Source organism: Podarcis bocagei (assembly GCF_964188305.1).
Source record: "Podarcis bocagei genome assembly, chromosome: 4".
Taxonomy (NCBI): Eukaryota; Metazoa; Chordata; class Lepidosauria; order Squamata; family Lacertidae; genus Podarcis; species Podarcis bocagei.
The window spans coordinates 74,883,113-74,896,867 of NC_138128.1; the positions used below are offsets into that span (position 1 = coordinate 74,883,113).

The 13,755-nt window shown below is 44.0% G+C and overlaps 2 protein-coding genes across 12 annotated transcripts in view; one reads left to right on the top strand and one right to left on the bottom strand.

The window, feature by feature from the left end:
- The window catches only part of HERC4 (HECT and RLD domain containing E3 ubiquitin protein ligase 4), a 30,850-nt gene extending 24,124 nt beyond the window's left edge, over positions 1–6,726 (top strand). For all 11 annotated transcript variants that reach the window (XM_081190824.1, XM_081190815.1, XM_081190818.1 and 8 more), the window contains 6 exons: positions 1,467–1,633; positions 2,345–2,411; positions 2,594–2,676; positions 3,507–3,690; positions 3,914–4,016; positions 5,398–6,726. In XM_081190824.1, the coding sequence (XP_081046950.1) occupies positions 1,467–1,633; positions 2,345–2,411; positions 2,594–2,676; positions 3,507–3,690; positions 3,914–4,016; positions 5,398–5,606 (813 nt within the window). In that variant the 3' untranslated portion in view covers positions 5,607–6,726. The remainder of the gene's footprint in view (positions 1–1,466; positions 1,634–2,344; positions 2,412–2,593; positions 2,677–3,506; positions 3,691–3,913; positions 4,017–5,397) is intronic.
- Positions 6,727–8,167: 1,441 nt separating this feature from the next.
- On the bottom strand, positions 8,168–13,463 carry LOC308585314 (cytochrome c oxidase subunit 5B, mitochondrial-like). Its single transcript, XM_081190990.1, has 4 exons — positions 13,305–13,463; positions 9,907–9,977; positions 9,338–9,437; positions 8,168–8,363 (listed from the first exon to the last, which is right to left on the bottom strand). The coding sequence occupies exons 1-4, from the start codon at positions 13,390–13,392 to the stop codon at positions 8,251–8,253; spliced, it is 372 nt and encodes a 123-aa protein (XP_081047116.1). The 5' UTR covers positions 13,393–13,463; the 3' UTR covers positions 8,168–8,250.
- Between the last annotated feature and the right edge of the window lie 292 nt (positions 13,464–13,755).

Here is a 13,755-nt window from a genome sequence, read left to right on the forward strand (position 1 = left end):
GGGTAATAAAATAATCCAAATGTAGTGTGATAAAAAGCATTCCCACAGAAATATTCTACACCAGATGTGCCGCAACAAAAAATACCCTTTTCCTTTGTCATAACTGGCTTCACCAAGGTGTCTCAGAGAAAGGACTTCAAGCATGATCTTAGAACTTGAGCTGTAGGTTTCTGCAGAACAAAGCAGTCTTCCTAAGCTGATTAAAGTTCTAAAGACAAGAACCAGCACCTTAAACTGTGCCAGAGATGCAGCTAGTGCAGTTTTCTGTTGAGATATATTGCATTCAGTTGGTCTCTGTTAGTAACCTAGGCATTGTATTCCGTACTAGGGCCTCTCCTCCTTCCGGAGGGGAGGAGTTGTGAGCAGGAGGCGATTCCCGCGTCACGCAGGGGGCGTTCTGCCCACTGCCCCATTCACATGGCTGGTGCGCCACGCCCCTGGTCGAGCACCCAATCGGGGGGCTCTTGGCGGGGGCATGGTTTGCTGCTCAAATGCAGCTGCGCCAGCCATTCTGCCCATTGTGCTCACCTTTTCGCATCGAGTCTAGCTGAAGTTTCCTAGTTGCTTCAAAGGCAGCACCCAGGACTGCATTAATACAGGATGTTACCAGCAGTGGCGTAGCGTGGGGGGTGCCAGGGGGGCCGGCCGCACCGGGCGCAACATCTGGGGGGGGCGCGCTCGCTGCCTCCGGAGTCGCCGAAGAGCCTCTGGCGCAGGCTGTAGCAGAGCCCCATGTCTCGTGGAACCGACGAGCTGTGCGCGCGCCCGGGCTGAAGGCGTCCGGCAGGCAGCGGCTCTCAACGCTCGTCGCGGTCCCCGCGCATCAGGGCCGCGGAGGACGCGCCAGGCAGCCCCTACTCACAGCCCCGCCTCCGCTGCTGCTGCAGCTGCTGGGCCATGTTGCATTTTCCTCGCCTCTCTGCCCTCCTCCTCCTCTGGGCAAGCGGCGTGGTTTGGGCGGCAGCGGCAGCGGCAACTCGCCTCAGATCACCTGACGCGGCAGGTTAGGGGTTAGGGGGGGTGCAAATTACTTGCCTTGCCCCGGGTTAGGGGGCGCAAATTACTTGCCTTGCCCCGGGTGCTGACAACTCACGCTACGCCGCTGGTTACCAGATCATAGATAACAATCATCAGGACATCTCTCTCTAGAATGCCAACCCTCAAAACACTGGTTCCTTGCCACTTGAGTTGTTGCCTCGCTACACTAGAGGGGATTGCAAAATCAAATACAAAGCAATTAAACACCCTTTTCTGTAACCCTTGAAAAAATGGCTTGATGAGTTTTTAACCCTATAGATCCCAACCTCAAACATATACATGAGTAATAACTGAGTGTACTAGCTTGCAAAATTATTGTGATTCCACTTGAAGTCTAGCAGCAGTTGAATGCAAGCATGGCCTCTAAAGCAATGTGCATGTTTTTGTAAGCTTTTAAAAGTTTAATTTCAGTTTTTTCATATTTGCAGACCTTTGAAGACAGTGACTTGTTTCATCTGATTGGTGTTGTCTGTGGGCTAGCAATATATAATTTTACTATTGTAGAGCTTCACTTCCCCTTGGCTTTATATAAGAAGCTCCTGAACAAGAAGCCTTCCCTGGATGACCTCAAAGAGCTAATGCCTGATGTTGGCAGGTGAGCACATTACAACTGAAAGTACAGTAAGTAGATTAACATTTCTGTGCATCATAACTTCTTTGACAGTGCAAAGAAATAATTCAATACCGTGGTGCCCCGCAAGACGAATGCCTCGCAAGACGGAAAACCCGCTAGACGAAAGGGTTTTCCGTTTTGGAGGTGCTTCGCAAAACGAATTTCCTATGGGCTTGCTTCGCAAGACAAAAATGTCTTGCAAGTTCCTGCGGGGGTTTTTTCCTCCCCCCCCCTTTTCCCAAGCCGCTAAGCCACTTATCAGCTGATCCGCTAAGCCGCTTATCAGCTGATCCGCTAAACCGCTTATCAGCTGATCCGCTAAGCCCACTAATAGCGCTAAGCCGCTAATGGGCTTGCTTCGCAAGACGAAAAAACCGCAAGACGAAGAGACTCGCGGAACGGATTCTTTTCGTCTTGCGAGGCACCACTGTACCTTGTTAAGGAGATGAGATACAAGATTTAGAGTGTCTTTATTTCTAGCTGACACACTTGAAACAAATGTAGGTTTTTTAGGATTGAAATCCTTTCAGGGCAAAAAAAACTTGAATAGATATTGACTTCTCAGTAGCTGCTAGATTTTTTGCTAATCTAAACTGTAAATTTCTGTGGAAGAATATAAAACCATTTCAGTTCTGTAAGTTTCTGAATAAATTGTGCTGTTACAACTTGTGATGAGAGACATTTTATTCTCAGGAGTATGCAGCAGTTATTGGACTACCCAGAAGATGATATAGAAGATACCTTCTGCCTCAACTTTACAGTAAGTGTGAGATCATCCATTGCCACCTTTTTAATGCCGGTGTAATGAGTAATAATATGTAATCGAGTTTCTCTTTTCCTGTTAAAATGCTATACTTTGCATAGCATGCTTCACTTTCCTGTATTGAATTATAGATTCTATTCTGCAACAAAAAGTAAAATACACTCTCATGTTCTAAACAGATCACTGTTGAAAATTTTGGTACCACGGAAGTTAAGGAGCTAATTCCTAATGGTACTGATATTCCTGTTGTCAAACAAAATAGGTAAGTTTTAGCATGGTAGGTTGACAGAAGTTTCCCTTTGCTTAATTTTATCAGGGAGAAATACTTTTTTCATTTCATGCAGGTTCTTAACTCAGAATTGAACTATAAGGGGTGTGGGTGTGGTGGGGAGTTATACCCAACTTCTGAGATATTTATTCCAAACCTGTAATCTTGCAAAAGAAATCTTTCTTTCTTTCTTTCTTTCTTTCTTTCTTTCTTTCTTTCTTTCTTTCTTGTGGTGATAAATAGGCAAAATATTTTAAGAAACGAGTTTTGCCCTCCTTCTGCTTCTCTTCTTGGTGGTTCCTTACTGCAGCCACCAAGACATTGGCAGCATTTGAATTATCTTTCCTGGCTTCATAAACCATAGCTTAGGAAGTTAGGAATTACAGTGATACCTCGGGTTAAGAACTTAATTCGTTCTGGAGGTCCGTTCTTAACCTGAAAATGTTCTTAACCTGAGGTATCACTTTAGCTAATGGGGCCTCCCGCTGCTGCTGCACTGCTGCCACACAATTTCTGTTCTCATCCTGAAGCAAAGTTCTTAACCCGAGGTACTATTTCTAGGTTAGCGCAGTCTGTAACCTGAAGCGTCTGTAACCCGAAGTATCACTGTAGTGTCAAACTTGCCTGTTCCTTTCTCATGCCTCCCCTCTTTGCTTTGTGTGCTGGATTCAGTGTGACATTCATGTTATAGTTCTTAACTAGGAGCTATCTGAAGATAATTGTTGGCAGTGCTAAAATGGTTGCTGTTCATTGCTAGTGGAGTTGTGGTTGAACATTCTCATCTTCTGAAAACATGGTGCCTTTTCTTCTCATTTGATCTTTAGGCAAGAGTTTGTGAATGCCTACGTGGACTACATCTTCAATAAATCTGTGGCTCCTCTCTATGACGCATTCCATGCAGGCTTTCACAAGGTGTGTGGAGGTAAAGTTCTGCAGCTCTTCCAGCCCAATGAACTGCAAGCAATGGTGATTGGGAATACAAACTATGATTGGAAAGAACTAGAGAAGGTATGTTACTAGTCCAGACATTAGCAGCTACTGAACACTAAAGAACCCTGTATAATTAAGCGATTGCCCAAAATAGAGCTTTTCTGTATTATGTAGAAAAACACTAAAATACATAAAATTCTATAAATACGTTTACACATAGGTATTTTTGTTTGTTCAATATACAACATTTTATTTGTAAATTTGAGGCAGGTATATTGTGATTTTGATTTGTTGTTCTTAGAATACTCAATACAAAGGAGAATATTGGGCAGAGAATCCAACAATTAAAATGTTCTGGGAAGTTTTTCATGAGTTACCACTGGAGAAGAAGAAACAGTTTTTATGTAAGTATACAAAACTGTGTAAGAAAATAAGAAATCTAAATAGAAACTCTAGAGCAATTGTTACCATTGGCTTATTTTTCATGTAACACTAGGTCATAATTTAGCACTATATGCTAAGCAGCAGTGAGCCTCGGGCCTGTGGAGCTTCCTTCAGCACAGCCGGCTATCGGAAGTATCTACCTATGGTTTTAAACAATCTACATCCAAACTTGGAACTGTGGTTTGTTTAGCTGTGGTGTGTTCAGACAAGCCAGGATCAATATGTAGTTTATGATCCTGTCTTCTTATCAAGTTATAGTGTAATCTGTCCCCAAATTTGGAAGTAAGAACTCCAGTTTAAGAGCGGCAGCAGCAGTTTCTTCTAATCACTTCAGGACTGGAGGTTAGGGGAAAATGCAGGCAGCCCCCTTCATGGGAATTTTGTGGGTTGTCAACCACCCAGGGCCCCAGGGAGTTGGCACCTATGAATGTGAGTGTAAGGCTCAGTGCTGTTCATGGTTTACATGTAAGCCTAAGTGTTAGTGTTGGGTTTGGGTTTTTTGAATGGTTAAAATGCTAAGTTGACTTTGGATTCTGTCCAAGGGAGAATTTGCATTTTCACTTTTTAAAAAAATGAATATTTTAAACAGAAATAAACAACAATTACTAGGATCAGGTCTGCAGGTTGCTTATTCACTTATGTTTCAAATACTATCTGTTGGATCCAGACGTTTTTCGGCTGGTTTCAATGGGAATGAAGCACAACATGCATCATGATTTGGCTCACTTGATTGATTTCAGTAGGACCTAAGTTAACTTAAGTCTGGATTCTGCCCAGAGTTTTGAATGTGTGAGCACCCTAACATGCATACAGGCACATATATGAATAGATTAACTGCAGCTGTTTCTGGTGAAACACATCATACCAGTTGAAAGCACCCATGCAGCTACTCTGCTTGATTTGATGATTCATTAAAGGTTGAAAACCTTACTTTAGGTGCAAGCACACCTGTTTCCAAGCAAATAATTATTTATTTAGCCAAGAGAAACTGTTAACTTAATTAAATCACTTTACACCACACTTGTTTTTTAGGGTTGGACTCAGGAGTGTTATATGGATTTTCTGTTTTTAGTTATATTTCCCCCCCCCCCCCAAGAACCTCTGGGTGAAGCAATGAACAAATATAATAAATAAGTTCTCTAAACTATAAAATTTGTTTAGAATAACTTTAAGCAAAAACAGTGAACTATAAACAATTTCATATGGCTATAACTGCCTTACATTTTCAGAATTTTAGATTTGGGCTATATCAGTCTAAAAAGTAAAATGAAAATTATAGCACAGCACTAAATTTTTGGCTTTTGTACCCAGGCTTCTTACTTATTTATATTTTCTTGGTAGTATTTTTGACAGGCAGTGATCGCATTCCTATTCTTGGGATGAAGAGCCTTAGTCTTGTCATTCAGCCGACTGGAGGTGGTGATGAGTATCTCCCCGTGTCTCATACATGTTTTAATCTTCTTGATCTTCCAAAATATACAGATAAAGAAATACTCAGATCTAAGCTGATCCAGGCTATTGATCACAATGAAGGTTTCAATTTAGTATAACTTGCAGAAGCTAAGAACACAGCAACTCTTTAACGTGGGAACATTGAACTAATTTTGCATCTATCTTGCAGTGTCACATAAGGTAAAAAGCCTGGCAGCGGAGCTATTATAAGAAATGCTTGTAAACATGTTCAGTGATCGGATCCTCTAATGGCACCCAAAAATCCTTACACTAATAAACTGTCTTGATATGAATGCTGGAGCCACATTTTGCCATCTTAATAAAAATTCAACTTTGGAATAAAAGCAATGGTTTCACCAACTAAATTTTAGTACTTCACATATTGCAAAATGACTTGCTGTGTGTGTGAAAGGTGTGCTTACTCCCCCCCCCCCATCACTGCAACAGTCACATTAGGTTTTTCATTTTGTAAATATATTTTTTTTGTAATAAAATACCTGTGCTCCAATAGCAGTAGAGTATCTATTGCTTGTAACTGAATTGGGGCTTATTTTATAAAAAGAGACACACACCCAAAAGGCGTTAACATTTGAGCTGATAAATTAAGAGATATGCATCTCTTGTCTTTTTGTAAAAATCTAACGAGGAGCCATAAATTTTATGTCAACCCTTTCATACCGGAACAAATATGGCTCCTGTTAACATAAAAAAAGTGATCAAGACAATGTGAAAGATAATTTGTCTGATAATCTCATGGCAGCATGAAGCAACTATCAGTTGTTAAAATTATGAATGGAACCCATTATTTAATCTTGGAATTCAATCCTTGGCAACTGTTGGTAATTAGAATAATCAAGGAATGCCTGGCTTCAGCTCCACTTTTTGCCTTTTACCTTCAGTAGAGCTGAGAATTTTATCCTTTTGTTCCCATTCACAAATGTTGAAAGAGCAGTTTTGCAGTTCTGGTTCAGTTTACACTTTTTCAGATAATTGTTAAATGCTCTCTTTTTAAAAGACTTTTTGGATTTCAGTAAGACATCTCTTGATGATATTGAATTAAACATGAGGATTGAGGGGGTGGGGGCTAGCTTAAGTTCCTGAATGTTTACATGTTAATGGATAGTATGTGACTTTCAGCTGTGAAATATTTATTTTTTTTTAGATTTATAAACTGCAGTGAAACAATTCAAGCATCAAATAAAAAAATTCTTGAATGAATTATGTACAAGTGTGCATGTAGGTGTTTCATTCTTTCAACAAATTTGATTCTGTGCAGGAGTTAGCATAGCAGTGTGTCACTTAGCACACATCTCTGTGATAATTATTTTGAGGTTCATATGAGGTTCAGCCTTAACTCCCAGTTCTGTCTGGACTGCGTCTGCATAATTGACAAGACCCATGTAGGCTCTGTAGTCTGCATGACTGAAGTCCATCTGGCAATGTCACATAAGAGTGAAGCAGGGATACTGTCAATGCAATACTGTCAATTTATATTGATACGCTGAAATGACAGGACATGGTTTAGCAAAGGATCAGATACACATGGACCAAGCTTATGCATATGTTCAGTACTTTGTATGTTATAATACAGGGGTTGGCAACGTGTGGCCCATGGGCCGGATGCAGATCATGAAGACCATTTGACTGGCCCCCGAGCCACCCGCTCAGCGAGTCCCCTGCGTGCTGTGCAGGGAGTGTCCGAGCATCGCCGGAAATCACGTCTGCACACATGCAGATACTGGAAATCACTTCTGCACATGCCCAGACGCTGAAAATCGCTTCTGCGCAGGTGCGATTTTTGGCGTCTGGGCATGCGCAGAAGTGATTTCTGGTGCCACGGACACGCGCAGATGTGATTTCCAGCATTGCACTGTGCCGGTCTGGCCCACGGCAATGTCTACAGGAGTGATCCAGCCCATGGCCGGTAAGCCTTGCCAACCCCTGTTATAATGGAAGTGGGGAAAGCGGTAACCCAAGTTACTCGTTACAATGAATGGGTTCTTCCTTGCATATACCTTGTTAAGTAAGCTGTCTTTCCTTCCTACTAAGTTCCCAACATATCACTACTTCCCTTGCAGATGTTTGTTCCATAACCATGTGTTACATTGTAATAATGCTCAGCCTAGACATCTGTTACTTTGACCAAGCGTGCCATGTGAAGCTAGGTTCTTCTACCATTCTGTTGGTTGCAGTTTGGATCATCTCCATTATTGTAGTTCACAAATAACTTGTTGAAGTAGTTCCTGTGAAAATGATGAGCTTTTTGAAGGAATCTTTTGTGTGTCAGCAGGAGTTTTAAGAATGAAGGCAGGCATGTGTGTCTGTGTCTGTGTGCACGCACACACACACACATATGCTGTTATTACACTTGAGGTGGTAGGAGATTATGAGCAATGCGGGTGCATGCATTGCTATCAAGGTCCTAATTGTACCTCATCCACCAGCATATAGGCACTTGTATGTTTCCCCTAATGGGGTAAATAGCAGCTATAGGAGGGTGGGAGTGATTTTAAAAATAGAAAAAACAGCACAGCTGCAGCCATAATCCAAACCAGACCTACTTTGGCTGCTTTGATCCCAAAAAAGGGATACTGTTCAGAGCTCCTGTATGGTATTTCTGTCTCAGCTTTTAGATGCAGGTGCAATAAAGTAACTAAGGTTGATGCAGCTAAAGGCAGGCAGATTTATTTAAGTCTACAATGAAAGAAAGAAAGAAAAAACACCTTTTCTTGGTATCAGTTCTCAGTGGGGGAGTTCATAATGAGTTAGCTTGTAGTAAGACCCACACTGAGGGCAACGGTGGCTGTCTCCTTTGTGTACCCAGAACCAAATAATAGTGGAGTTATCTTCCTCACCTGCAGAAAGAAAGAAAAAATTCCATTATCTGTTAATTAAGAACCCACATTTTAGAAAGCTTGAAGGACTTTAGAGAAGGACCAGTTACATTTGACAACAGTTTTGGTTCCCTAGAATAGTGGAACAGCAGCCTTTGAAGCTGGTCTATTTTTGAAGTTGGTTATGGCATCTTTCCTACCAGATCAGTGGGAAGTAGTTTTGCATGTTGCTGCATCTTTTGTGTAGTTATCATTGTAGGACATAACTACACAGGGACTCTGGGAAAGAGACTCCCAAATGCATGAATGTGGGGGAGAATTGGCAGGAAATGTTTAACTTGTCACCCTGCTGACTGTTAGTGTCAGACAAGAAAACAAGCCCAGAGAGTGAAAACAACCTGGGAAAGAGCCAATAGCTCCTTGGTGTTTCAAAGCAAGAATCATAGAAAATGCCATGTTTGTATCTTAATATAGTATGCATCTTCTACCAAAGACTCAGGCTGTGCATATTTTACATGCCGCTTCATTTGTAACAGGGTCAATAAGTATGCCTTTACAGTATTTTTAAAATTTCTTAAAGCACTCACACCCAACTCAGCGAGAAACCACTGTTAAAAATCAACACGATTACCACAGAAATTTTGCTGTAGGTAATTTATAAGATATGGATGGAATACTTACACCCACTCTTACCCTCCTCAGCTCCCCTTGGGTTCAGTGGATTCTTCCCCTTGTGCATGCACACAGGCAGCCCAGAACAGGGAATGGGAGGCCTGAGCATGCTGCCTCTATAATTATCCCACTTTGAGTGCATGCATGCACTGATGGATGTGTTGAAGGGGAAAGGTTCTACTTGAATCAAAAGACGATTGCTTCACCATGGTGGGACGGGATTGCACCTGAAATGTCTGGTGCTTAATAGGTTTTACAAGACTATGCAATATGAGAATCAGAAAGACAGTATGTACTGAAGTCAAATGAATTCTGATACCTACAGATACAACCCACTAGTCTCTTGTCCCCAATTGATGGAACAATATGAGGCTCTTCTCTGGTTCCTGGATATTTCTTGGGCTTCAAGACGTTGTATGGATCCTTTATAAAGAAGAAATGTGTTAGTTAGCAGCACAGTTGTTCTATATCCCCTCCTGCCATGTTTTTCCTTTACTGAATGACCAAGGGTTGATTTTTAAAGAACTAGAATACAGTGGAAGAACAAAAAAGTTATAAATCTTGGGTGACTGAAGTAAGAGTTTAAGGCTGTATTCCACTCCAACCTTGGTTCATCTGCATGAATTTCATTGCTTTTAAATTCAGCTTGATGTGTAAATTAAGTGATGCTGAGAAAAATCTACAGGGCCTGTAAAGACTTGAGACCTCTAAGTCACAGTGCATGATGAGACCACAGCCAATGGTGTAGTCAACAAAAGCAATGGGAGATGTGTTGGGCTGGAGGTTAAATTTCTTTTTTAAATCTTCCACTGATAGTGATAGTTATTAGTCAAGAGTGTGAAACCAAACAAAATCATATTTCAGTGAAACTCTTCAATTGCTTTAAACTTACTTCCCCTCTCTTCAAGGCTTGCATACTTTTCAGTTCAAGCCCAGTAGCTTGCTCTTCATCCGTAGGGATACCTGAAAAGAACAATGAAAACCCCCAGATTTGATTGCCTTTCTGACACTATGCACTGATATGCAAACTTAAACCCATTTAAATCAACTGTTAAGTGTAGGGTCAACTTGGGCTTAAGTACGCAAATCTCAGGCCTTCATAGCAAATGCAGCTAGCTCTTTCTTTTGTAATTGCCATCTCTCTTTATGCACTGATGGAGATTCTCTCTATGTGTCATTCTACATTCTGCTTTGTTGGCATTGATGATAACAACTACAGTCATACCTCTTCTTGTGAATGCTTCATGTTGCATTTTTTCAGGTTAAGAACACAGCAAACCCGGAAGTTTCGCCACACACGCAGAAGCATTCTGCACAGTTCACATATGCGCAGAAGCGCTGCTCTGGTTGCTGACTTTTCGGGGCGCGAATGGTACCCCGGAACGGATTGTGTCCACAACCAGAGGTACCACTATACCTTTGGGCAGAGGCATAACTAGGCTCCCTTGTGTCCTTAGCAAGGAGACACATCAGTCTGCTGCCTCCCCTTTCCCTTGCGCTTTTGGCAAGGAGCTGTATTGGGAGAGACCATGGACCAGAAACTCAAAACGGTTGCTTTTCATTGGCTTTTGCACTCAGCCAGTGACTTCCTCCACAGACATTGGGGTTGAGTCTGCTCTGCCCTGCCTCCCCACCATCTCCATTAGTCCATCTTCCTGACTTCTGCCTCTTTTCCTTCTGCCTCCATTCCACTCTTGCCCTCTCCCCTGCTGGGTGCTCTACTCACACTTCTAATAGCGCTGCCAGCCGACTGGGGAGGGGGGCCCTCAGGGCTGCAGCAATCTGATTTCTCCATCCTGGCACCCAGAGGAGCCTGCATATCTCACCCAGCCATCCAGGAGGAATGGCCTGAGGTGTACATGGATGATCAGGCTCCCAGCCACTCTGAGCCAACCTATCCAATCACTAGGCATGCCCCCGCCTCTGGGTAACTAACAGGCCATGTGTGAGGGGATTCTATATGAGCAAAATCCCTGCCATCAGTGCCTCTTCCTCTTAACAACTGCTGTAGGAAAAATTCTAGCACCAAACTGGAGTCTGCTGCTGTCATAGTTTCCAACTCTTCTTTTACACACCTATTTGCATGCTTAGATATATCTATCCTTAACTGCTGAGCAGGTACTGGCTGAAAAAAAAGTCTTTAAAAACCCTGTAACTCACACATTAAATCAAGGACAGCCAACTTGATGCCCTCCAGATACTTTGGACTATAATTCCCAACAGCCCCAGGCAGCATTGCCAATGATAAGGGATTATGGTAGTTGTAGTTGAAAACAACTGGAAGGCACCATGTTGTCTATTCCTGTTTTACAGAATCCCCACTTTAGGGCACCTGCATTATGGTTTGACGAGGTGTACTGAGATATTAATGAAAAAGAGTGTGAAAAGAGAAATCCATGCACATTCCCACCTACTGGGTATACCACTTCTCTTGAAGGTGCCACCAAACTCAGCTGTCCTGTGTATTTCCCAGTCTTTTCTGTTTTTGCTTCAGGCAAATTGAAAATTTGTTTTAATTTCCAAAATCTGAGCTTCATGGGCCCTTTGAGGATGTAGCAATTTAATATTAAATGTTGAACCAACTAAATGAACCCCAGGAAGAAGTGGAGAATGAAACAATCCCGATAAAATTAAGCACTTCTAAATCATACTGGTTTGAAGGTGATATTTTAGGATGCACTACATATTCTTTACCACCACCCCTGCTAAGTACACTGATCAGATGGGATATAGCAGGGTCTAATTAGGAACCTGGGGGTCATGGCAGAGAGCTCAATGAAATTATCAGTACGTTGCAGTGAATAAGACAGCTTCAGATGATAAAGAAATGAACTGAAATGAAAACTGAGAGTACCACAATGTCCTTACACAATACATTATAGCTTAGTCGGTAGAGAACGCAATTCTTAATCTCAGGATTGTTGGTTTGAGCCTCACCTTGGGCAAAGGTTTGCTGCATTGCAGCAGGTTGGACTACGTTGTCCCTTTGAACTCTCTAATTCTGATTCTGTGATCTATGGTGTTGCCACATTTAGAATGTTGTGTACAGCTTTAGCTGTAGCTCAAAAAGGATGTTGTAGAGATAGAAACAGTGCAGAAAAGGGAGCATATTTCCATCACTAGTTACATCAGAGAAAGTATTCCATTGAATCCCAGTTACTGGGCTATTGCCTTCAGGCTCTGTTCAGGGACATGATGTTTGCAATTTGGTAAGTGGGGTGGTGGGACACGGGTGGTGCTGTGGGTTAAACCACAGAGCGTAGGACTTGCCAACCAGAAGGTTGAAAATTCGAATCCCTGCGACGGGGTGAGCTCTCGTTGCTCAGTCCCTGCTCCTGCCAACCTAGCAGTTCGAAAGCACGAAGTGCAAGTAGATAAATAGGTACCGCTCCGGCGGGAAGGTAAACGCCATTTCCATGTGCTGCTCTGGTTCGCCAGAAGCGACTTAGTCATGCTGGCCACATGACCTGTCTGCGGACAAACACCGGCTCCCTCGGCCAATAAAGCGAGATGAGCGCCGCAACCCCAGAGTCGGCCACGACTGGACCTAATGGTCAGGGGTCCCTTTACCTAAGTGGGGTGGTAGGAAAGCATACTCCTAAATTACTCCATATCCCCTAGACACCAGCAGAGTTAACCAAGGAAGGGGGCTGGGTGGCAGAACTGTGGTGAGAAGGGGCCATTTCGTAACCTTTGGCTTCCACCCACAGGTCAAACGAGAGTTACAACAGAGCCTCAGCAGAAAACAAACAAACAATCCTTTTGCTTTGGGCAATTGTAAAGTTTAGATAATAATTATTAATCATTAGCCGGCTGGTCGCCAATGGTGACTCCCTCCCCCCTCCCCCCAAATCTCACGTGCAGCTCTGCAAACAGACTATTGCCTGCCTCACTTCAAAGGCCATTTATGGGGGGCTGTTCCACGTGTCTTCCCCACAGGGCACGTGATTCCCTTCAATAAGAGGGAAGCAAAGGGGCCTGGTGCCAGGGGCGGCTCTTGCCTGCCATACGCCCGGGGTAGGGGGGTGGGCTTTGGTTTCTTGGCGGAAAAGCAGGCAGGAGCGCCCGGGGGGACAGGCCCTCGAGCGCCCAGCACGACCTCATAACCCCGAGGACGCGCCTCCTGGACGGGGCGGGGGGTGCCGCGCTTTGGTTTGATTTGAGGTCACCTTGCCGAGGTCTGCGAGCGCCAGGCAAAAGCAGCCCCTCGCTCCCCCAGAGCGCGCTCTCGCAAGCCCAGCAGAACGCGCTCAGCCCCGCCGCCGCCGCCCCTCGTCGGCCTGTACGCACCCCCGGCGCTCATGGCTCGGATGGAGGCGGGCGCCGTGGCCCGCACAGCTCGCGGGAAGAGCCGGAGGAGCAGCAGCCTGGTCGCCATGGCGGAGATGCGGGGATCCGACGGCGGAGCAAGGTCAGCCAGCCTTGCAGCTGTCGCCGGCGCTCACGGGAGGCGGCCACTCCCACCAGAGGGAGGGGCAGCGGGCCACCGCCGGCAACACCAGCCCGAAGCGGGGCTGAGCGCCCCCAGGCTCAGGGCTGTGGGTCATTCATGGGCTTCCCCCCCCCCCAAGTTTTCGCCAGCTTGGTGCTCCCCCCCATCGTGAAGAGCACAACTCCCATCATCCCATACCTGCCAACATTTCTCCGATGACAACAGGGACGTCCCATTTCATAATGATAATTTTACTATTTATACCCCACACATCTTACTGGGCTGCCCCAACCTATAGCTGTCAACTTT